General features: G+C 40.3%; 1 protein-coding gene across 2 annotated transcripts in view; it reads left to right on the top strand.

The window, feature by feature from the left end:
* The window catches only part of EPB41L4A (erythrocyte membrane protein band 4.1 like 4A), a 251943-nt gene that overhangs the window by 193605 nt on the left and 35451 nt on the right, over window positions 1-22887 (top strand). For both annotated transcript variants that reach the window (XM_082723720.1, XM_082723719.1), the window contains exons 13-17: window positions 9155-9245; window positions 11911-11994; window positions 12986-13096; window positions 21773-21820; window positions 22791-22868. In XM_082723720.1, the coding sequence (XP_082579846.1) occupies window positions 9155-9245; window positions 11911-11994; window positions 12986-13096; window positions 21773-21820; window positions 22791-22868 (412 nt within the window). The remainder of the gene's footprint in view (window positions 1-9154; window positions 9246-11910; window positions 11995-12985; window positions 13097-21772; window positions 21821-22790; window positions 22869-22887) is intronic.

Raw genomic sequence — 22887 nt, 5'->3', positions numbered from 1 at the left:
GAGAGAAAAGCAGGCTCCCCACTAAGGGGGGAGCCCAGTGCGGGATTAGATCCCAGGACCCTGGGATCATGACCTGAGCCAAAGGCAGATGCTTAATGACTGAGTCTCCCAGGTGCCCCTGAAATAATTTTAGATAATATATCACTGATAGACATGTAAGTCATAGAATTTCTGTAATGACATTGTGTTCATAACAGAATACATGCAACTCTACTTATATGTGAACAAGATTTCTCGGCATTGAAATCTACCTAAAAACAGGAATAGAATTATTGCTAAACTGTTTTACTTAGCATTCTTCAATGCATTTAACCTATGTCATCATTGAGAAGACAAAACTACCTTGTTCATCTCATTAAGAATTACTTTTTAAAATTAACATATAATATATTATTGCTTTCAGGGGTGCAGGTCTGTGATTCATCATCTTACATAATTCACAGCACTCACCATAGCACATCCCCCAGTGCCCATCCCCCAGCCACCCCATTCCTCCCACACCCCCTCCATTCCAGCAATCCTCAGTTTGAGTCCTGAGATTAAAAGTCTCTTAAAGTTTGTCTCCCTTTCTGGTTTCATCTTGTTTTATTTTTTTCCCCTCCCTTCCTCTATGATCCTTGGAAGAATTAACTTTTTAATTAAAATTTACTTTTTTACTTGTAATAATTATTTAAAAGTTTGGTACAATAATAATCTGTTAATGATTATAATGTCTTAGTTCAGAAGAAATTTTTAACATCTAGAACTTTATGGTCATGGGAAATAAAACTTAAATTTATTTATTTATTTATTTATTTTTTGTCACAGAGAAGTGAGATAGGGTGATAAATAAAACTTTCAAGTGTAAAACATGTATTACTCTGGGATTAATTTTTCCAGAGAAGGTGGAATTGAAATGTAAATACAAGGAGAGAAAAGAATGCCATGAAATTTCCAACTGTAGCCTCATTTTATCTAATTTTAAAATGGATGACTGTGGGTATCAAATTTCTATGGTATTACATTGGATATATTAAAGAGAGTCATGAAACAATTCCATTTTAAAGTGTCAATATTTACTCTATGCTGTAAATGATATTCTTTGGTATTATTTAAACTTTCTTTTTAAAAGTGAAGTGTACTTGACATACAATATCCTATTAGTTTCAGGTGTACATCATGGTGATTTGATATTTCTGTTCACTATGAAATGATCCCAGTGATACATCTAGTTAACCATTTGTTACCATACAAAGTTGGAACTATTTAGACTTTTGAGAAGAAACTTTAGATATCACCTTAGAAACATGCACTGAGGCACAGTAGTTTTTCAGATTCTTTTGGTGAGTCCTGGTTGAAAAGCTGAAAGAACAGTAAGTTAAGGACTCTTCGATATGAGCTTAACAATGGAAGCAGAAAAAAATAAGAATTTTCCCAATTGTACTTTAGCTAAATAAGTATTTTTAAAGCAATTTTTATATACAGTTATATGTGCTTTGTATACATTTTATATACTATTATAATTGCATCAAATAAAAACCTCTAAAGCATACTCCTCTGGAACAGAACCAACTTCAGGTTAGAGAAGGAACTATCCTTCTGCCTATGCAAGGTGAGATAAATTGTTTGACAGGAGCTGACTGGAGAAGTTTTGCTTTATGTTCCTCTAAACTACATGGCCTTGTTGGAGGTGATTGGGGAGTGCAAGAGTTCCGTCAGGGTAGGATGTGAACGTCTACTCAGTCCTCTTCCCCTGAATTGTGTTCTCCTATCAGGGAAGAAACAGATTGTATTTAAGTGATTTACCACCTCTTGATTCCAGCCAGCTATTCGTAGATAGGTGCTGTCATTGAGCCTACGGGTGTTCAGAGAAAAGATGGCGCCCATCTGCTGCTGCCATGTCTGGCAGTTGCTCCAGCACACGCAGGTGTAGATCCCAAGCCCTTTGGATAGAATCCTTTCATTCTACTCTGAGCACCTCAGGGAATGAACAGATGACTTCCCAGGCTCAGAAGTGCCTTTCTTGTTTTGGAACTTGGCATTCTGACCCACAAGGACAGATGCCTGGGACCACCTCTCTCTGTGTGTGCCCCTTGGTAACTCTGCCAAAGGCATCAAGGATGCAGTGCCTTCCTTTCCACCCAGGTCATACTCCCAAGCTGATCATTTTGGTCATGAGGAAAGCACAGGGATCCAGGAGAGTACTGGGTTGGGGAAGAAGAAATTGGAAGCAGACCAAGCAGAGAAAGGATCTTTCATGTGTAGGCATATTTTCCTAGCCAACCTTCTCATCCACACCCAATTCTTTATAATTTACCCTCCAGCTTTTTAGCAGAAAGCCTTGTTTGATCTTGCAGTTGACATGTAGCAAAATCAGTGTCTCAAAAGTCTGTATATTGGGGCATCTGGGTGGCTCAGTCGTTAAGTGTCTGCCTTCAGCTCAGGTCAGGATCCCAGGATCCTGGGATGGAGCCCCACATCTCAGTGGGAAACCTGCTTCTTCTCCCTCTCCAACTCCCCCTACTTTTTCCTGTTCTCACTGTCTCTTTCTCTCGCTCTCGCTGTCAAATAAATAAATAAAAATCTTAAAAAGAGAGGGAGAGAAGAGAAGCAGGGATCTTGGGGTGCCTGGGTGGCTCAGTTGGTTAAGAATTTGACTCTAGATTTTCGCTCAGGTCATGGTTTCAAGGTCATGAGATTGAGCCCCATGTTAAGCTCCATGCTGGGCACAGAGCCTGCTTAAGATTCTCTCTCCCTCTGCCCCTACGTCCTTAAAAAAAAAGAAAGAAAGCAGGGATCTGGCTGCCTGTTTGCCTTGAATGGGCTGATGTCAGGCATTTGAACTTTAAAGAATTAACCATTAGCTGCTGAAAATCTTATATTTTCTAAATTGTGTGTTTTGAGACTCAGTTTTGTTTTACCTGTTTTAATGAATGACTGTTCTGCCAAATTTTCCTGTTGGACCATAATCTGTGATGTTAGAAAAATGTCTTATTTTCCCAATTTGCCATACTTTCTGCCATTTTTCCATAGTACCCAGTCTAAGGTTGGTGAGACCAAGGCAAAATTACTTTGTACTCTCAGTGTAACAACTAGAACTAAGCTGTATTTCCAATTATTAGCTTGTTCTTAATTCATGAATAGCACTTTTTTCCCCTGATAAATTGCATTGGGTTAGCTAATGTAAAATCAGATTAGTTTTACTGAAACCTAATACATAATTATTGTGTTGGGAATGGTTATAATCTGTCTTGGTTATTTGTCTTAAGCATCAGATACAGGGTTTTTTTTTAATATAATTTAGATAAGAAAAAGTGAATAAATGGGATAAAATTTAAACCTCAAAATTTAAAAATTTATCATATTTGAGAGTTCTTTTAATAAAATCATTTATATATTATAGTCCTGCTTTACTTACTGGCTATTTGTCCTTTCCCTCATACAACCGAATAAGGCATTTTCACTTGTCAAATACATCTTTTTTCATTTAACGCCACACATTCATCCTCATGCCCACTCTGTAAATTAAAAGCATTGGCAACATTTAAATAACATCAAAAATTTAATTTAGGGGCGCCTGGGTGGCTCAGTGGGTTAAAGCCTCTGCTTTCGGCTCAGGTCATGATCCCAGGGTCCTGGGATCGAGCCCCGCATCGGGCTCTCTGCTCCACGAGAGGCCTGCTTCCTCCTCTCTCTGCCTGCCTCTCTGCTTGCCTGTGATTTCTCTCTGTCAAATAAATAAATAAAATCTATTAAAAAAAAATTTAATTTAGGTTGACAGGTGTCAAATTGAGCACAAATAGATTTTGTGAGACCCCTAGTACCATTTAAATGCAAAGTGTTTTTATAACTGAAAATCCATGTATATTCATCACCAAGTCTTGACATCCTAGGGCTGACTTAAGAATTGCCTCCAGGTCAAGTAGCTAAATAGATCCTGGGAAAGTTGATTCTTTTTCTGACAGCCACTTCTCCTAAACTGAAGGCCAGGGTCCTTTAAGGTGAGCGCACTCAAAGGTGAACAGAACCAAACCACACAAAAGCCTAGTAGTGGTCTGATGCACATGGACTGGAAGCATTTGCCTATAGGGTGTTGAAATTGAACAAGCAAAATGCCACAGAGCCTTGGACGCTGGCATTGTAGTGTTGCCTAAACTGTAGGGAGTTGTGTGCGCCCATATTAAGCTGCAGTGACTGACAGCCCAGAGAAGGAATTAGATACGGCTCCTTAATAGACAATGGCAGTTCCCTGATGAGCTACTCTTCCAAATGGGACTAGCCTCCTGAAATAAAGCCCGTTGTCTTTTTAATGTGAGTACAATGTGTAATGAATTGGGTGCTCCTAACTGTAAGTGGTCTTGCTAGCATTAATATATGTTTTTTAAGATTTTACTTACTTATTTGACTGAGAAGGGTCAGAGAGCACAAGCAGGGGCATCATTAATACTTTATCTAAAATAAAATATAGATTTACAAGGAGACTTAATAACCAATATCAAAAACCAAATGTTAATAACCATATATCAATAAATTATCAATAATTTATTAGTAAAATGCTGATATCAATAACAGATTTCTGTTATAATCTACAGCTGTCATTTAGAAAAACAGTGAGTTATGGCAGAAGGTAGTTTTCAAAACTCTAAGAAGTAGCTTAGTCCTGTAGGATATGGCTACAGATCCTCTTTCTGTATTTCCCATAGCTCCACATACAGATTTTTGGGGCGGGGGGGCTTAATTTTCATACATCTACAAAATAACATCATTATCTTGAATGTTCCTTTCTAGTGGAAAAAGTAGAAACAAGCACGTCCCTTAGAGTAGACCTTTGTGGATTGATGCCTACCACAGGTAAAGCACTGTGCTAATAGGGAGCAGTACAGTAATGTGTCCTTCATTTTATTAAGATTTTTGTGGCCTAAACATTTACTAATAATTAAAAAATAATTTTAGTGTATATTTTACTAAATATATACATAATTCATATTTCATAATTCGTTATCTCTAGATATTTTAGATGGAAAACAGTTGTTTGCCCCAAATGGAGTGATTTGTATAATGTAGGAAAATTGCCCTCAATATTTTATTTCTTGCAGTAGATAGTGGCTAAATAGCTGTTCATTTTATAATTATTTGTTAAACTGTTTGTATCTATATGTTATATTCTTTTCTGGTGGTCTATTATAATTTACAATGAAAAAGGAGTGAGGGAAAAGGATTTTTCCACCCTGAAAATATCTCCTAGAGCAGTGCCTGGAATTCCATTGTGATCAGTTAATTATTTTAGTTAATATTTGGCTTCTCCTTTTCCTCTTTACAAAGGAACTATTCTCTGGCCAGTAATACTTGAAAACACAAGCCTTTTAGTGTGATGGGTTTGTTTCTCCATAGCCCAGGCATCTGAGCCTATGTACAAGGGATGGTTCTGAAAGGTGCTAGGATGGAGTTGGGGGAAAAGAAGCTTGAAAGGAAAACAGGAGTACATATCAGAAACATGGAGAGTCAGGAAACTTCAGTAATGGGAGGCTTGGGTGGCTCAGTCAATGAAGTGTCTGACTTTGGCTCAGGTCAAGACCCTGGGGTCCTGAGATCAAGCCCTGTGTTGGGCTCCCAGCTCAGCGGGTAGTCTGCTTCTCCCTCTCCTTCTGCCCCTCACCGCACTCATACTCTCCTTCTCATAGACAAATAAATCAAATAAAAAAAAAAAAAAAGGGAAACCTCAATAATGTGTATCTATTTCTCTCACTTTGGTAGAGTTCAGTAACCAACACAACCCAGCTTGACTGACTTGCTTACCTTTCTTCTCAAATGGTACTGTGATAACATCTCACTCGTTTGACCTACTTAGCTAAAATATGGCATTTTAAAAGTATAGTTATTACTTTTAAGTGCACCTTTAGCAACATACAGAAAGGTAAGAAATATTGCCTAATTAGGGCTTTTTCAGAGTCTTACATCTATGAATAGAAAAGCCCAAGTTATAGTTAGCCAATGAGTGTCGTACGAGGGTATCCTTCAGAAATGCTCCCACAAAGTTCATGCTTATAAGTAGCTCCCCCCCCCCCCCCCGTACTCTCTTTTCCTCAATCTTTTTAAACCCCAGGCTTGTTCAGCTCACGTAGTTATAGAGAAGAGGAATACATTTCAATAGATTTCTGGCTGGTATTCCGCTGTTTGGAATATAAAAGAACCATCAATTAGATTTTATTACTGCCAATACCTTATTTGTTTATGCGGTGCATATGAAAATTCTATGACTGTTAGGTTAGTAAAATAGTCTTGACAGTCAAACAATTTATTTTGAAGAAGCCTGGCTAAACTGTTGCTGAGTGTTTGAGAGACAGCGTGTATGTGGGGGTTTTTAAAAACTGAAATTCTTTTGGAAAAACACCCATCTTATGTTTCATCTCAAAAATTATTCGGATGTTGTGAATAAACAGGCATGGGTTTATAGAAAATATATACACATACTTAGTTTGAAACTTTTCTGTTTGAAAATATTCCTGGATTTGTCTACCTCTTTATTAATTTGTCAGAAGATTCAGACAGAAGGAAATGAGGCAAAAGGGTTAAACACTCTCACTCTCTCTGAGGTGATCGGTAGTAAGAGAGGACTAATAATCGGTCTAAAGAGATGAGAAGAGAAGCGGACCTGGGCTTACTCTTGGGCTAGTCGCACAGGGCTTCTGTTCCTGTGATGTTCAGCTTTGCACAATGCTGCTTCCGTTGGTATTATTGGTGCTGGGCGTTGAGCTCTCTGCTGTATTCCTTCCTCTCCTAGTGGTGGTGGTGGGGAACGGCCCCAGTTTAGTGTAGGTCCCTTCATTTACAGTTTAAATTAGTAATAGCTGCTAAAAACAATACCACATTTAAAAAAAGTTTATTAGGAACAATAAAAATATTAAGGTCGGGGCATACCTACTGTCTAGAGCACGGATGAATTAACCCCTCCTGCCAGGGTCCAGGACTGTCCCACATGGAGCTACACTGTGGAGAAGCAGCTCCAACTCATATCTGAGCCTGCAACTTTGGGAATCTGCGCTTGGGACTGTTACTAATGGTTATGGCAGAATAGACAATGACCAGCCACTGCCAACCTCCCACTGGTACATGGGGTAGTTCATGGGAACTGGTTTTGTCCCATTCGTTGTGGCTGGTGACATTTTCTGTAAACTCCAAACAGCTTTCCTAAAGCTTGGATTCTGAATATTGCGCCAACATGAACTTACCTTTAGGGCACATAGATATCAGACTTACCTTTACATTTCAGGATTCCAAAATAGGAATAAAATTCAGATACTGAATCCAAGTCAAATTTCTTACTATGATAGTTTTAGAAGCTCTTTGTTGAAACCACCATTCTCTCTGTCCAAGGAGTATTCATTAATGTTAATTTTTCCTGATGAGTTGTCAAACATGCCTCCAAATGTTTTGAAGAATATGTCTCTTCTGATGGACCCTTAGTTTACACTGACTTTTTTTTCTAAAAATTTTATTTATTTGAGAGAGGGGCGTGTGAGAGAGAGAGAGAGCACGAGAAGGGATAGGGAGACATAGACTCCCCGCCAAACAGGGAGCCCCATGCAGGACTTGATCCTGGGACTCCAGGATTATGACCCGAGCCAAAGGCAGTTTCCCCATCAACTGAGCCATCCAGGTGCCCTGGGCACCCCTATTTACACTGACCATTGAACTGTTTGAAAGTGGGGTGCACATGGCACGTGGAAGGCCATGTATCATGGTGGTTTAGAGTTTAAGTCTCTAAAGCTGGACTGCTGGGTTTCAAAGCTGGTTCCCTTACTCATGGTGTATGGGACCTTGGGAAAGGCCCATTTTTTTATTTTTAAAAATAGGGATAATATTAGTATCTACCTTATAGGGTTATTTTGAAAATTATATAAGTAAATGAAGTGCTTGGGATAGCACCTGACACATAGTAAGTGCTCAGTAAATATTAGCTTTTAATAGTATTACAGACTCAACTCATGATTAAAAAACTATAAGTGCGGGGCGCCTGGGTGGCTCAGTGGGTTAAGCCGCTGCCTTCAGCTCAGGTCATGATCTCAGGGTCCTGGGATCGAGTCCTGCATCGGGCTCTCTGCTCAGCAGGGAGCCTGCTTCCCTTTCTCTCTCTCTGCCTGCCTCTCCATCTACTTGTGATTTCTCTCTGTCAAATAAATAAATAAAATCTTAAAAAAAAAATAAAAATAAAAAAAAAATAAAAAACTATAAGTGCTTAGTGGTGATCACACTTTGGATCAAAGGACTTGAACTTTAGACATATTTCTGCAGGATGCCAGTCTGAAGACACACCTGCATGTCCCACAGAGTTAATTGAATGAGGGCTTTAGGCATCCCCTTGCTGGTCTCCCCTGTGCTTTCGAGAGTGGTGTGCTTTTACACACCACTTGAAAATGGTCACCATCAGTGCTCACATGTCACCTCTGCAGGCTTATCAGCCTGTGTCCTGAGAATGGGATCCAGACTTCCCGGGTGGGCCTGGCTACTTATCTTTATTTGGATCATGATTTCCAACATTGTGTCTACTGGGGGCTCCCTCTGCTGGTATGTCTAGCATGGATGCAGATATGTGGAATAGTAGCTTTTAAACAGTTTTAGGCTTTTAGAGATGTTTGTATAAAAAAAAAAAATTGAAAACTTTTTTTTTAACATGTGAGTAATAGAAATAGAAATAATTGCCGTTTGCATTATGAGTTGGAGTATTTTTGCTTTGATTTAGAATGGGGGCTATCATGGCATGCCAAAAACAGTAATTTCTTCACGATAGTTAATCAGGGACTGATTATTAGGTCTTACATACCAATATATACCACTAAATATTTTAGAATCCTATTTCAGCAGTCTAAAGAATATACACAATATGGGGACTTAGTTAACTCTTAAAATTTCAAAAGGGCCCATTTTCAAGTGGTGTCATATCTAAGACCCTCTTAGATGCTGTTATGTTGAGGGCTTAGTATGTGTCATGGAATAATACCTTAGATTTATTGGGTGATTCATTATTTATTTAGAATTATAATTTATTAATAAAATGCACCATGATGTCCCTAAAGTTGCATTTTTAAAATAACTTTTTGGCTTCTGTGTGATTTTTTGTTTGTTTGTTTTTCACTACTCTTTTCTTCCATCTTTCCTTACCGCTCTTTGCTACTAGGCTCAAACAGCATAAATCGGGTAACAGCAAACATGGACAATGGAGAAAATGAAGGAACGACTAAAATTATTGCACCTTCACCAATAAAAAGGTCAGTCGGTTAAGTGAAAGAACTCATAACGGTATGCTGTTACAAAATAGCTTTTTCCTGTTGGCGAGGTGAAGAATCTTTTTACTTTGGTTGAAATAGTGTATGAGCCAAAGAGTCATTTAAAATGCCAGTGGAGGGGCCCTTGCGTGGCTCAGTGGGTTGAGCCTCTGCCTTCAGCTCAGGTCATAATCCCAGGGTCCTGGGATCGAGCCCCACATTGGGCTCTCTGCTCAGCAGGAAGCCTGCTTCCTCCTTTCTCTCTGCCTGCTTCTCTGCCTACTTGTGATCTCTCTCTGTCAAAAAAATAAATAAAATCTTAAAAAAAAAATAAATAAAATGCCAGTGGAGTATAAACAGCAGGACCTGCCTCTCTCATCTGAAGGAAATGCTCCTGCTGTCACAGCATGGTGATCTCTCAGTCTGTGGTCCCATTCTCGGCAGCAGAGGGACAATTCCACGTGATTTTTAAAAATGGCATGCTATAATGGACTTACTCAGAGGGACCTGTGAAATAAAGTTGATGATATTCATGTTTAATGTACTGTGTTCATTACCGCGGTGCACTGAACTGTGGCTCTGGGAAGAGGGCTTACAGCATTTAGAGGCGCAGGGCTCCGGAAGTCAGTGATTGCATATGTATGAAGAGGTGTCATGGTCTTCTGCATCAATTTTCCCAGTGGCATTCCCCAGCGGAAAGACCTTCTCTCAATATATTACATGGCTTGTTTCCATGAAAGATCAGCCTTGTTCTCTGTGAAGATACTGTTTCAGCGTCAGTTTTTCCTATCTCCATTTATATCCACGGAACAGCATTTGAGAAGTACAATGAGCAGCTTTCATCAGCTCACTTTGTCGACAGCACTAGCTTCTGAGTCCAAGCAGTCAGAAATACGTGACCCTGGCATACTTTGATCATCTTCTCCATCTCGTTAGTAAATAATGGCGTCTTCATTCAGTAGGTTTGGGGCTACGTGGAGGCTTACAATTTGCAATTTCCTAGCAAAAGAATTCTAAGATAGGAGGATTCTCAGAGTTGTGATGTTTTCCCCAGGGTTTTGCTTACGTTGTCTTTTGTTTAGTTCCGGGACACTCCCTTCATGGATTCTTTCTGGAATGACAGGGTCTTTGCCTTTTTTGCATGCTCTTTAGTTGGCCTAGCTGGCCTTGGTCAGCCTCACAGCTGTGTATAGAGTGTCAGCTTAATCTGTATGTACAGGGTATGCTTATGCTAAATCCAACATAAGAACAGTAATCTGCCATGAAATTCAGATCCCAAGCCTTTTTAGAATGTACAGAAGAAGTTCAGTCCCCTTTACAATGGTTTTCTTGTCAATAGGACTGATACCTGAAGTGCTGCCTGATTTTCCCACTCAAGTTCCAGATGAGAAATGGCTTAGGGAGTGAATGCAATTAATTAAATGAATAAAATAAAATAAATTAAATGAAATTAGGATTTCATTTTTCTCTAACTTTGGCCTGCTCTCCCATTTCCCCTTTCATCTCCCCTCTGAATTTCTCAATCTCCCTTTTTCTTTCTCATTTATTAAACACACACACTTTCTACTATTAAGTATGCATTGTATTTATTACTTCTCACCTCAAAAGTAAGATTTTGGGGTACTTGATCTTCCAAAGATTATTTAATCAAAAGAATGTATTGGTCAAAAATTAAAACCTACCTACTATATGCTAATATGATGAGTTAAGTGCCTTTGTCAAATACAAAATTTTTTAGCTTTATATTAATTCCTGTATGGGTGTAGTCTCCTAGGATACAAGTTTATTTTCCTTTTTTGAAATGACCTTGTCATTTTTTTCCCTCTCTCTTCTTTGTTGACTGTTATAAAGAACCCTGCTATGACCATGTTCGAGGACAACTTATATAGGGGATTCCTCAAAAATCCAGGGTTAAATGTGAGCTAGAAATTAAGTAGCTCTATCTTTTCCTGGGGCTGAGACTCTGGGGATGTGAGAGGTAATACATCTCCCCTCCTTCAGAGGAGGCCTGGGGCTTCTGATGAGTCCTTTTTTCTGTATCTCCCCATGTGTGTCTAAAACAATTTCTTGAGATTGAATAACAGCTCAGTTATATTTACATTCTTCAGGCAGAAAGATGATACTAGGTCAGGAAGTAGCATTTGGAAGTCCTTCTGATTTGGAAGGATGAAGCCAAGATAGGGCGGAAGCTAGGGGCTGGGAAAGGTCGGTTTGGATAGCCTGAACTTGTCCACGGCTGACCCCCCCCCGCTCAGATTTAGACTGAAGTCCAGAGCTGAAAAGAAGGAGCCGGCCTCAGGAGCCATCATACTCCAGCTTTCCTTCCTTGTCAGCTTTCTTTTCTTGCCTCTGCCCTTGCCCTTGCTTCCTGTCCTGCAGATAGACTTGTCTTCCAAGTTTCCTAACAGTGGATGAACTGGCTTTTGTTGACTTAAAGCAGTAATACTAGGAAAAAAAGGTGGAGGGGAGCCCAAAAATACTTGCTGGAGATGTGAATTTTTTTAGGCAGCCACCTCCTACCCTTTTTAGAATGAGTCACGGGTATAAAAACACATTTTAAAACATTTGTTAAACAGTTTCACTGAAGAAGGAAATATGTGAGTGAACTTCCTTTTATTCTCCAGTTAATATATAGTCCATGGTTTTTTTTTTCTTTTTTAAATTAAAGCTTTAAGAAAGCAAAGAATGAAAACAGCCCTGATACCCAAAGAAGCAAATCTCATGCAGCATGGGAAGACAACGGTCCCCAGAGGTAAAAAGAATCATTGTTTTTCTCATGGGGAACAGTAGAAATGGGATTAGCCATCACAATGCATTAAATAATGGAATCCAATTAAATAATGGAATCCAACTGCTTTGTGACTGGATGTTGCTAGCTGTGGACAAGGCAGTCAGATTCCTAAAATCAGCATGACTGAGAACTTTCGAAGTAGAAGTCAACAGGATGTGTCCTAAGGTGAAACTTTCTCCTGGAAGACAGGAAGGGAGACCAGTGTGTATTAAGACACTACCTGGAATATTGTTACCATGGCTTAGAGTAAGAGAGTATATTTTTGAACTCTAAATGACATATTAATGATAATCCCCTCTACTGTACATTTCTTAAAAAACTATACTTGAAAAGTATATTTGAGGACTAATGAAGAACTTTATTCACAAAAATATCCATATATTTCGTTTCTATCTGTCCACAGCTACCAAACCAGCAACAGACCTGCATTATACCTTACTGACTTTAGAGTCATGGGGATCCCAGCTACGATGACCAGGAGTTCAAATCCTAACTGGCCACTTCTTAGCTCTTTTACTTGGGCCACTCAATTAAACATTCCGTATTTCCACTTTCTTTTCTGTACCTGGGCCTAATAATTGTAACCCAGTGATTGTGGTTGATATGAAGATTTGCTAGGATAAGGAATTTAAAGCTTTTAGCTCAGTCAGTGCATGGCATATGGTAAGTTTGTTGTATATGCAGACTGTTATTATTACCATCACTTGGGTGTTCCTTTCTTACCATTGAAGGCCAGTGACACAAATCCATTCCTGAAAGATAACGACTCTTAGGATCTGATTTGCCAGATCTTACCTCCATTTTCTTTCAGTAAATCTTGTCAGCAAAGAGAACTATGTGCCTGTGATCTAGTATATCCCTGAGGGGGCAAATACTTGTGTAGCCTGAGACTGGGCTGTCTGCTCCTTCAGGCCCTCTGTGGGCACTACTGACCCTTCCTCTTCCCCTGCAGTGGACTCTACCACTCTCCCAATGACCGCATGAAATCCCCGAAGTTCCCCTACACGCGCCGTCGAAACCCCTCCTGTGGGAGCGATGACTCTGTCCAGCCAACGAGGAGGAGGTGAGCGCAACGTAGCCTCTTGGTTTTAAATTTGCAACAGAACCTCTGGGTCCCAGTCACAGTTCTGTCACAAGTTATTCTCATAATATCATGACTGTCCTCCCAAGGTAACAGAAAGCGTACTTTTTTTTTTTTTTTTTTTGAGATAAAATGAGTTAGGCATCCTGAAGCATTTCTCTTTAAACAGCCTAAATTTCAGAGAATAATTTCTTAAAATACTGGTAGGAAACTTGCTCCCTGTATGGCACTTAAGACTGATAAGTTAAAAAAAAAAGCTTAGGTATCTATTTTAACAATATATATTATATAGTATATATAATATGTATTGCATTAGTGATATATTTTTATATATCAAAGATACTAAATATTCTGATCTGAGAAGATAAAATTATAGGTAAATCTTAGCTCAGGCTTAGCACTCTGTTCTCCAGACTATTGTTGCATAAACTTGAGTAAAACCCCTTTCAAAACACAGGAAAAATGGATCCTGTTACATTTTACCAAGCAGGTCAGGTTGTTTTTGTGATTATGTTTGAATGTACTTAATTAAAAAAAAAAGTCCATATGTAGAAGTTTTGGACTTTCTAAAAAGCCGGCTGGGAAATGTGACAGGTGCGAGAGAAGAAGACCTAGAAATGACTAACCAGTGAAATTCATTTCATTCCTACTTCACAGAGACTGTTTTACTTTGAGTACCTACATACTGGTATTTTGTAAGTGACTTTTCTAATTATGACAGGTTCATGTCATGTTCTCAGATAACCATCAACTTGATCACCGTGGATCAGGGAAACAGAAGCCTTTCTTTCTTCTCTGCCCTTATTGATACTTACTTGCTGGTCCATCCTTGGTTCATTTCCTTTGGCTTCTTCCAGTTTCCCTGAGTCATGTTTCCCAGCTTTCTCAAGGTACAGCTTCACCGAAATCCTTTGATGGTTAAGGATACAAAGGTCAGCAACACCTTCCCCTCATAGGTCTGAAAAGGAGGAGCTAAATCATGAGCACCGGTGATTAGAACAAAGGGATAATAGTTGACATTTATTATGTTTCATGTTCTGAGCAAAATTGCATGCTATATATTATGGATGCTCATAATAACTTTGTGGAAAATGGCCTTTATCATTTAACCAGTAGGCATTTCCACCAGAGAGGGATTAAAGTGAGAAATTGCATGCAAGTTTGAGTAGCTCTGGAGGAACTAAAGGCAGGGAGGTGCACCCTGAGATCTGGATGCTGTACTGGTTCTGGGCTGGCAGGACGAAGGCTTTTTCCACCTTGGAGCTAGCCTTCATGAATCTGTGCTTGCTGCTGGCATTGCTATGGGAACTGCTGATGTAGCAAATACTCTTGCTACCCCTGCCAGAGGAGCCACCTCTGTAGCTAATGCTGGGGGCTTCTACTGCTCAGGAGTGCCAGAGTGAATGCCATAGCTATGTCAGAAGCAAACTTGCCTCCCCTTCTCTCTTGCCTTCAGATCTCACCTGAGTGCCTCTCTAAGTGGAACCCAGTGGGCAAAGGAATCTGAGAAAATGTAGTTTCAGACTTCCAGTTTTGACAAAACAGGGGAGATTATTGATGGGTTTGGGATGGGGCTGCGTACCAGTGGAAAGTGGAAAGCCCTTGGCCTCGATGACAAAAGGAGTCTGGGGGATGCAGGTAGCTGTCTTGTGTGATTGGAATCCAGATCTGTACATCTGTAAAAGGCAGGGATAATAAATCATCATTTAAATAGAGAGGGAGAAAGATTTCCTGCCCTCCCTATTAAGGATTGGTTCAACTTGGACAACACTTAAAACCCAGGCAATACCACAATACCCAGGCAATACTTTAAAATACATTTGTGTGTGTATGTGTGTTTTGGGGGGGGGCAAGGTTAGTGGGAATCACTACATATTTTAAGAATTTGGCACTTCATGATTATTGTTAAATAGGTATGTTTCTATAGTTTCTCATTCTTCATTACTAGCATACTTTGACCGCATTCCCTAAGTAATATAATTGTACATGTCGAGCAGATGGTCATTTTGATTTACTCGGAAATGAATTTATCAAGTTTTGCTAAAATAAAACCAAAATTTACATTAGTTTTTTCCCCAACTGGGTTTCCCAAACTCTGTAGTTTTTAGAAAGATTGTAAATATAAAATATATTTGTATTGTGTAAAGATGAATCTTAACTGTCCTGTGGAGAACCAGTGGAAGAGAGAAGTAGGGGAAAGAGAGACCTGGGGCTACCATGTGAGTCCTGGCAAAGGCTAATGGGAGCTTGGGCCAAGGTGGTGATGTGGAGATTTTAAGGAAGTGGATGGTTTTGAGACCTTTCGGAGGTAAAATCAATAGGGCTGGGAGGTTTGAAATAGTTTGGAGCATATACATTTTTAAATCTAGCCTTAATGGCTTCTATATTGAGACACATTTTTGTGTGTGTTGGCTTCCTGTGAAATACAGATGAGTAATTGTGGGGAGTAGACACAGGATCCTTTCATTGGCACAGTCCAGGGAAAAGCCTGTTTTGATTTACAGGGAAGAGAATCTTTTTGTCCGAGCAGCCATAGAGCCTTCTGTCTGGTTATGTGTATCACTTGAAAGGTCTTTTATTGGGCATGCGTGTTTTGAGGAAACCAGCCCTTGCTACATGCTGGCAAAGAAGAGCTAAATCTCATTCTTTGTTCCTTTCTACTGTAAATGCCCTCTGAATGTCCCTGTCCCTTTCAGTCTGGCTTTATCTTCACAGGTATTTCCCTTGTCCTGGAGGCACAAATCCCTGCATGGCTAGGGTAACTCTGACATTTAAAACAGATTTGTCAGCACCATAAAAGAATCTCAAGGACTTAAATTTGATAATAGGAAATTCTATTTTGTTATGGATGCCAGAATAACGTGTATTTTGCAAAAGATACCGAATTTTATATTTTGCCAGTTGTTTGTCATTAGATGGGTATATCTTTCAAATTCTGGCTGAGTTTACAACTGGTTCTTAACCTTTTTGGGTGACAGAACTCTGAAAAAATGATGAAAGGTTGGATCATTCCTTAGGGGGAGAAAGGTACATAATTAAATAAACATACACACTTTCATAAAATTTTCATGGTTCATGGAGACCCTGAAGTCTGCTTGTTTAAAAATTCCTGTTCTAGAAAAAGCAACCCAGCCTACTTACTTTTAGTACAATTTATTTTCACCCCTATGCATCTCTATACTCAGGAAAGTTTATTGAGTGCCTACTTCATGCAGGCACTGTTAAACAGCACTAGAGAAAGTTTTTGCCCTTTAGGAGTTTACAGTTTGTTGGGGAAGAAATATATGAATCTTACAAATGCATGAGTACTTAGAAATTTATATATAGAGAGAGTTATGTGGTGCTTAGGGGAACTAAAAAAAAAAATTACTGAAACCTAACATGCACACAGAAAAGTACACATGTCCTAAGAATAACTGCTTGATAACGTTTACCATTCAAGTACGTCTATTACTGGCACCATGATGGGAAGTTTTGCTGTGTTGCTGAGTCCAGGAGGTCAGGGAAAGGTTCTCAGGCTGGATGCCTGAGCTGGAATTTGAGACAAGAAGAGGCAAAGAGGTGGAGGAGCTAATATGTGCAGAGGCCTCGGGGTGGAAAGAGTGGGGAACATTCATGAGAAGGATAAATGAGTCCAGAGAGAAGCACCTCATAGGACACCTGAGCCTTGTTGAGGATTTGGGTTGTTAGACCCAGTAGTTTTTAGAAGGATGTGAATACAAGATCGCATTTGTATTGTGTAAAGATGAGCCTTACTGTCCTGTGGAGAAAAGGTAGAGAAGAAGAGAATAAGGGAAAGAGAGACCTGGGGCTACCATGTGAGTCCTGGCAAAGGCTAATGGGAGCTTGGGCCAAGGTGGTGATGTGGAGATTCAAGGAAGTGGTTTTGAGACCTGTTTGGAGGTGAAGGAGTGACTGATGTCATGGATAAAATCCAGGCTTGAAGTGTGATGCACTGAAGTAATAATCACCGGGAAATGGCAAGCTTGAAAGGGACAACTGTGAGTGGTTTTTGGTCTGTTGCGTTTGTGGTGTCTTTGCAAAGAAGTCGAAGTGCAGGAATCACATGGGTTGTTGGATATGTCTGGAGCTAGATTGGCTATTGGCTAAAATATAAATTTCATAAAGATGTAAATTGAAATATGAAACAGAGGGATGCTGTCTAGGTAGATAGAATGCAAAGACCAAGCCCTTGACAGACCTAGGAGAAACTCCAGCATTTATTCGGCTTGGTTGAGGAGAATTACCTTCAGAGGAAATTACTTGTAGAGAAAAGAGAAGGAGAAATTTTGGCCACAGGGAGGAAAAAACATCTAGAGTGAAAATCTGCTTACTAAAGAGCTCCCTTTCTTCTTCATTCCCAGATGCTAGAAGCCAGATAGGTATCTCCCAAGCAGGAGATCAGAGAATCTCACTATGAGAAAAACAGATACAATAAAAGAGACATACAGATACCAACTTTTAAAGGATCGTCCAGTGAAATAGCTGAGACTGCCTATATTTCTTTGCTCCACACTGCAGCGAAGCCATCAGTTAACATTCTCTGCACCATCCAGAGGGTTCCAGTCCTTCTAGTGCCGAATTCTTAAATACAAAGAGAGAGCTGTAATCACTTGGCATGTGAAGATAGCTTCTGTTTGGAAAGACAGAGACTGAAACAGACAATAAACAGTGTGTATGTGTGTGTGTACTCACAGGAAATAGAGACAATATAAGAAACATGTTATAAAGGTATAATTATCTTTAAAAAAAAAAGATTTATTTATTTATTTGAGAGATAACATGACCTCAGGGGAGGGGCAGAAGGAGAGGGAGAGCAGACTCCCCACTGAGCAGGAAGCCCATGAGGGGCTCCATCCCAAGACCCTGGGATCATGACCTGAGCTCAAGGCAGACGCTTAAAAGACTGAGCCACCCGGGCGCTCCAAATGTATAATTATCCTGAGGAAAAAAAAAAAATTGATATCCAAAGAGAAGAATAAGTAGACTTAAAATTCCTGTAGCAGAATTTAAAATAATTAGTAGAAGGTTTGGAAGATCATCCCCAAGGTAGAACAAAAATAAAACAGATATGTGGAACATAAGGATAAGCAATTATCAAACTTGGATATCAAACATTCGAGTAATGAAATTTCCAAGAAAAAAACGCAGAAGAGGAAAGTATTAGAGAAATAGTACAAGAAAATGTCCCAGACTGAATGATCAAACGTTGTAGAGAGAAGCTAAGGAGGGTTTGATATAATAGACTGGAAAATTAGATCCAGACCAAGAGCCATTACCATCACATTTTAAAACATTATAGGTTAAGGGAGAATTTTTAAAACTTCGAGGAAGGGAGGGATATGAGAGAAAGAAGTTTATATACAAACGTCGGCAAACCAGAATGGCGGCCTTGGGCTCCTTAACAGCAACATCAGAGAAAGAAGATGAGCATTGCCTTCAAAATGCTGAGGGGAGATTCTTTTCAGTGTAGGATTCTAAGTCCAGATAAACCATAATTACATGAGTCAAAGATATTTTGAGAAATTCCAGGTCTCAAAAAAAAAACAAAACAAATAAAGTACCTGCCACGTAGAATTTCTCTGTTAACAGCTAGAAGGTACATTCCTCCAAAACCAAGACTAGCAGTCATGAGAACTGGAAATAAGGGATCCATTTCCAAAGAGGCAGAAGGAATTCCCTGGATGATGGCGAAGGGAGTAATTGAAGTGACATTTGTGCAGCAGTTCTAGGGAACAGACCATCCAGGGTTCCAGGGTGTCAGTGGAACTTGTAGATTACCTAAGTATTCTCCCATCTCAGGAGGACTTCTGCAGCTCTCAGAGTTTGGATGAAGAAATTAGTGATAAAACAAGGTAAACTTGGGGCACCTGGGTGGCTCAGTGGGTTGAGCCTCTGCCTTCAGCTCAGGTCATGATCTCAGGATCCTGGGATGGAGCCCTGCATTGGTCTCTCTCTGCTCAGTGGGAAGCCTACTTCCCCCTCTCTCTCTGCCTGCCTCTCTGCCTACTTGTGATCTCTCTCCCTCTGTCAAATAAATAAATAAAATCTTAAAAACAAAACAAAACAAGGAAAACTAAGCAACCTAAAGGTGCATTAGAAAACTAGGCAATTGTTATCTTTAAGTATAAAACCTGTATAAGAATGGAATTGTGGGGGCGCCTGGGTGGCTCAGTGGGTTAAAGCCTCTGCCTTCGGATCAAGTCATGATCCCAGGGTCCTGAGATAGAGCCCCACATCTGGCCGTCTGCTCTGCAGGGAGCCTGCTTCCTCCTCTCTCTCTCTCTCTCTCTGCCTGCCTCTCTACTTACTTGTGATCTCTGTCTGTCAAATAAATAAATAAAATCTTAAAAAAAAAAAAAAGAATGGAATTATGTTCCTTAAACGCTGTAGAGATCATCTGTGAAAATATATAATTGTGTTTATACTAAGTAAAAATTATCGAAAAATTTGGTGTAAAGACAGAGAGGCCTGTCAACATTATATTGTTTGATATAAGTGTGTTTGAGAAATGGGGGAATGTCAGTCATGATGATGGCATTTAATAGCCATGTCTGCCCAATCCATGTAAAGGCACATATATTAAAGGGTGAAGAAATGGAGACAAGGGGCTTAGGTGCCTCTCTCAAGAAGTTTGATGCTTTCAAAGAGAGAGGAGAGACTGGGGAAAAAATGAAGGGGATATGGAATCCAGCAGACGTGTGTGTGTGTGTGTGTGTGTGTGTGTATAATTTTAACTATGTATTTGAGAGTGAGAGAGCATGAGCAGTGGGGAGGGGCAGAGGGAGAGGGAGAAGGAGGCTCCCCGCTGAGCAGAGAGCCCCACACAGGGCTCAATCCCAGGACCCCAAGTTCATGACCTGAGCTGAAGATAGACGTTTAACTTATGGAGCTACCCAGTCGCCCCATGCCTGTGTGTGCTTAAATAGTAGAAACTTGGTAATATGAAAAGCTGGTGAAAAAATTTGTATATGGACAAATTGAATATATCTGAGAGGTAGGAGGGTGGTTACTGAAAGTCATTGAGAAGGTAAGAGGTGATGAGACAGAGACAACACAGGAGGAGCGACTGACCTTAGTTGTAAGGACAGATCTGTAAATAACACAGATGGAGATGTAGGCAAGTGTTATTTTTGGTAACAGGAAGATGAAAGAGTTGCCATCTGATGGCTACGTTTTCTTTGGAAGGAGAAAACAAAGTCAGCGGCTGATGCAGAGGGACCGGTGTATCAGAGGGTTGTGAGGTAAAGAGTCGGAAATCTCTTTGCAGAGTGAGAGTACTTAGATCAGAGAAAGGTGGTAGGATGTTGTGGAGTCACATGAAGTTTGTGAACATGGATTTGTAGTATAAGTAACGTGCCCTTTTGTGTAACTCCCCCTGGCACCGCTCAGCCAGCTGCTGAAGGCTGGATCAGAGAACCTGAATAGTTTGACTTACCCATGCATGGGATCTTGCCAGAAATACCGAACCCAAAAACAGAGAATTGGAGGAAGTTTTGAGTACTGGCGTACAGGTTATCAAATTGGCGTAAATCTCAGTTGAGTCAGGGAGGAAACGGAGAAAGGCCGAGAGGAGTGGATGAAAATTAGCAAGGTCAGTGAGCAAACAGTTCTGTTGAGGTCAAAGAAAGGCAGAAGGGGCGTAGTGGAAATAAGCAATAATAATTGCAGCTAATAGTTATTGTTTGCTTCAGTGAGCCAGGTCCTGCTCTGTGCATTTTAAATGTATTAATTCATTTTATCCTCATATCATAACAATCCTTTGTGGGAGGTTCCATGAAAACAGGCACTTAGCCAAGAAGTAATTTGTTGAAATCACATACCTTTTTGATGGGGAGGGGTGGGGACCCACCTTCAGGTTGTCTGGCTCTAGAGCCCACATGTTTTTTGTTTTTAAAGAGTTTATTTATGTATTTGACAGAGAGAGAGAGAGCTCACAAGTAGACAGAGCAACAAGCAGAGAGAGAGGGGGAAGCAGGCTCCCCGCCAAGCAGAGAGCCTGATGCGGGGCTCATTACCAGGACCCTGAGATCAAGACCTGAGCTGAAGGCAGAGGCTTAACCCACTGAGCCACCCAGGCGCCCCAGAGCCTGCATGTTTAAACCAAGATGCTCCATCAAATCTGCTCAGGAGCATGAACAGGAAGGGGAAGAGAAGGTGGCCAGAGACCAACATGTTTGTAACCACATGGTGGTTACAGATGATAAAGTCCCAAGTGTGGCCATAATGTGGTCTGCTGAGTTACTGTGAAGAGGTTATGAGAGAAATGGTCAAGGGCCTTGGAGGCCAGAGTGTTGGGAAGAGCATGCAAGTGAGAGCTGGTGTCAGTCCGATTATGGCAGAACTTAACTTGGCAGATCACAGACGTAGGAACTGCAGAACATCCCATCATTGGGTGAATCATACCATACAGACATGCTGTGCACTATGGCTGGTAGACTGTTTGCAGCCTCCTTGAGCTTGTTGGCTTTTTGAGGCCAGTTGGTGATGTGTTCTACTTCTGAGACTCAGCATATTGTGTGATTTAAATGTTTGTCGAATGAACGAATACAAAACAGATATGTAGGAATTGAAGTGAAACTCATTTTGCTGTGCTTTCCTTAGGCAATGGATAATTCTCTATTTTCTTTAATATCTTCATTTATTTGTTTTCTGTAGGAAAGCCCATAACAGTGGTGAAGACTCAGATCTAAAACAAAGGAGGAGGTAAAAACATAAAAATGGAAGGAGGGTCGGGGAGAAGGAAGAAGGATCAACCAGAGTGGGAATTGTTGTTAGTGACAGCTTTAAGGTCATTATGAAAGAATTAACTTGGAGATACCAGCTTTGGCTTCATTTGGTTCCCAATCTTCCATTCTGTAGGATCCTTAACAATTTCTCTTTTTTTTCCTGCTTCTTTGTATCCTAGAGGAACTGTCTTGGTTATCTACTGCTACAATAAAACCACCCCAAAACTTAGTGGCTTAAAGCCACCATATATATGTTGTGTGTTTCTGTTGATTGAACAAGCTAGTTTTGCTAGTCTCATATGAAGCTACAGTCAGAGGGCAGATGGGGCTGGAATATTCAAGAGGCCCCTCTCTCTCTCTTGCTTGATGTCTTGGCAAAATGGTGGGAAGCCTTAGACTTCTCTCTCTCTTTGTGGTCCCTCCACCTGGTTCTCGGCTTCTTGAGATGGCAGCCAGGAGGACGCAGGAGCCGCCCGCTCCGTGAACGGATAGATAGTTTGGGACCGGGCAGAGTATAGCCCCTCCACGTCATTCTGTTAATAAAGTCCGTCACAGCTCCAGTGCTAATTGGGGGGAGGGGAAATAAACTCTACCTCTGTTGATCTGGGAAGGGGGTGTGACAGGACTCGGTGCTCATATTTAGTCCACTGCAGGGGTGTAGAGCTTTGCCATGGCAGATTTTGTTGGAAGTGCTTGATTTTGTGGTCTTTTTGCGGACCGTGGTGACATTTGCCCTAATCTGCTTTCACATGTCTGTAGACTCATTCAGATGTCTCACTGAATCGAGGATCACTGACTGAGGGAGGGGTAATAACTGCTACTGATGTTTGGATTAGTCATTTTATTGCAAAATTCCATCCGAAGAACTAAAGTGAATCTTTCTGAAATTTTTTATTTGTCATAAATGTTTTTTTTTTTTTCTTTTGTTCTTCTCATTTTGTCTTCAGGTCACGCTCACGCTGTAACACGAGCAGTGGTAGTGAATCGGAAAATTCTAATAGAGAACACCGGAAAAAGAGAAACAGGTAATATTTGATACTGTAG

This window comes from Mustela nivalis (genome assembly GCF_964662115.1).
Source record: "Mustela nivalis genome assembly, chromosome: 3".
NCBI lineage: Eukaryota > Metazoa > Chordata > Mammalia > Carnivora > Mustelidae > Mustela > Mustela nivalis.
The sequence above is the reverse complement of the archived record's forward strand: the minus strand, read 5'-3'. Positions and strand labels throughout refer to the sequence as shown.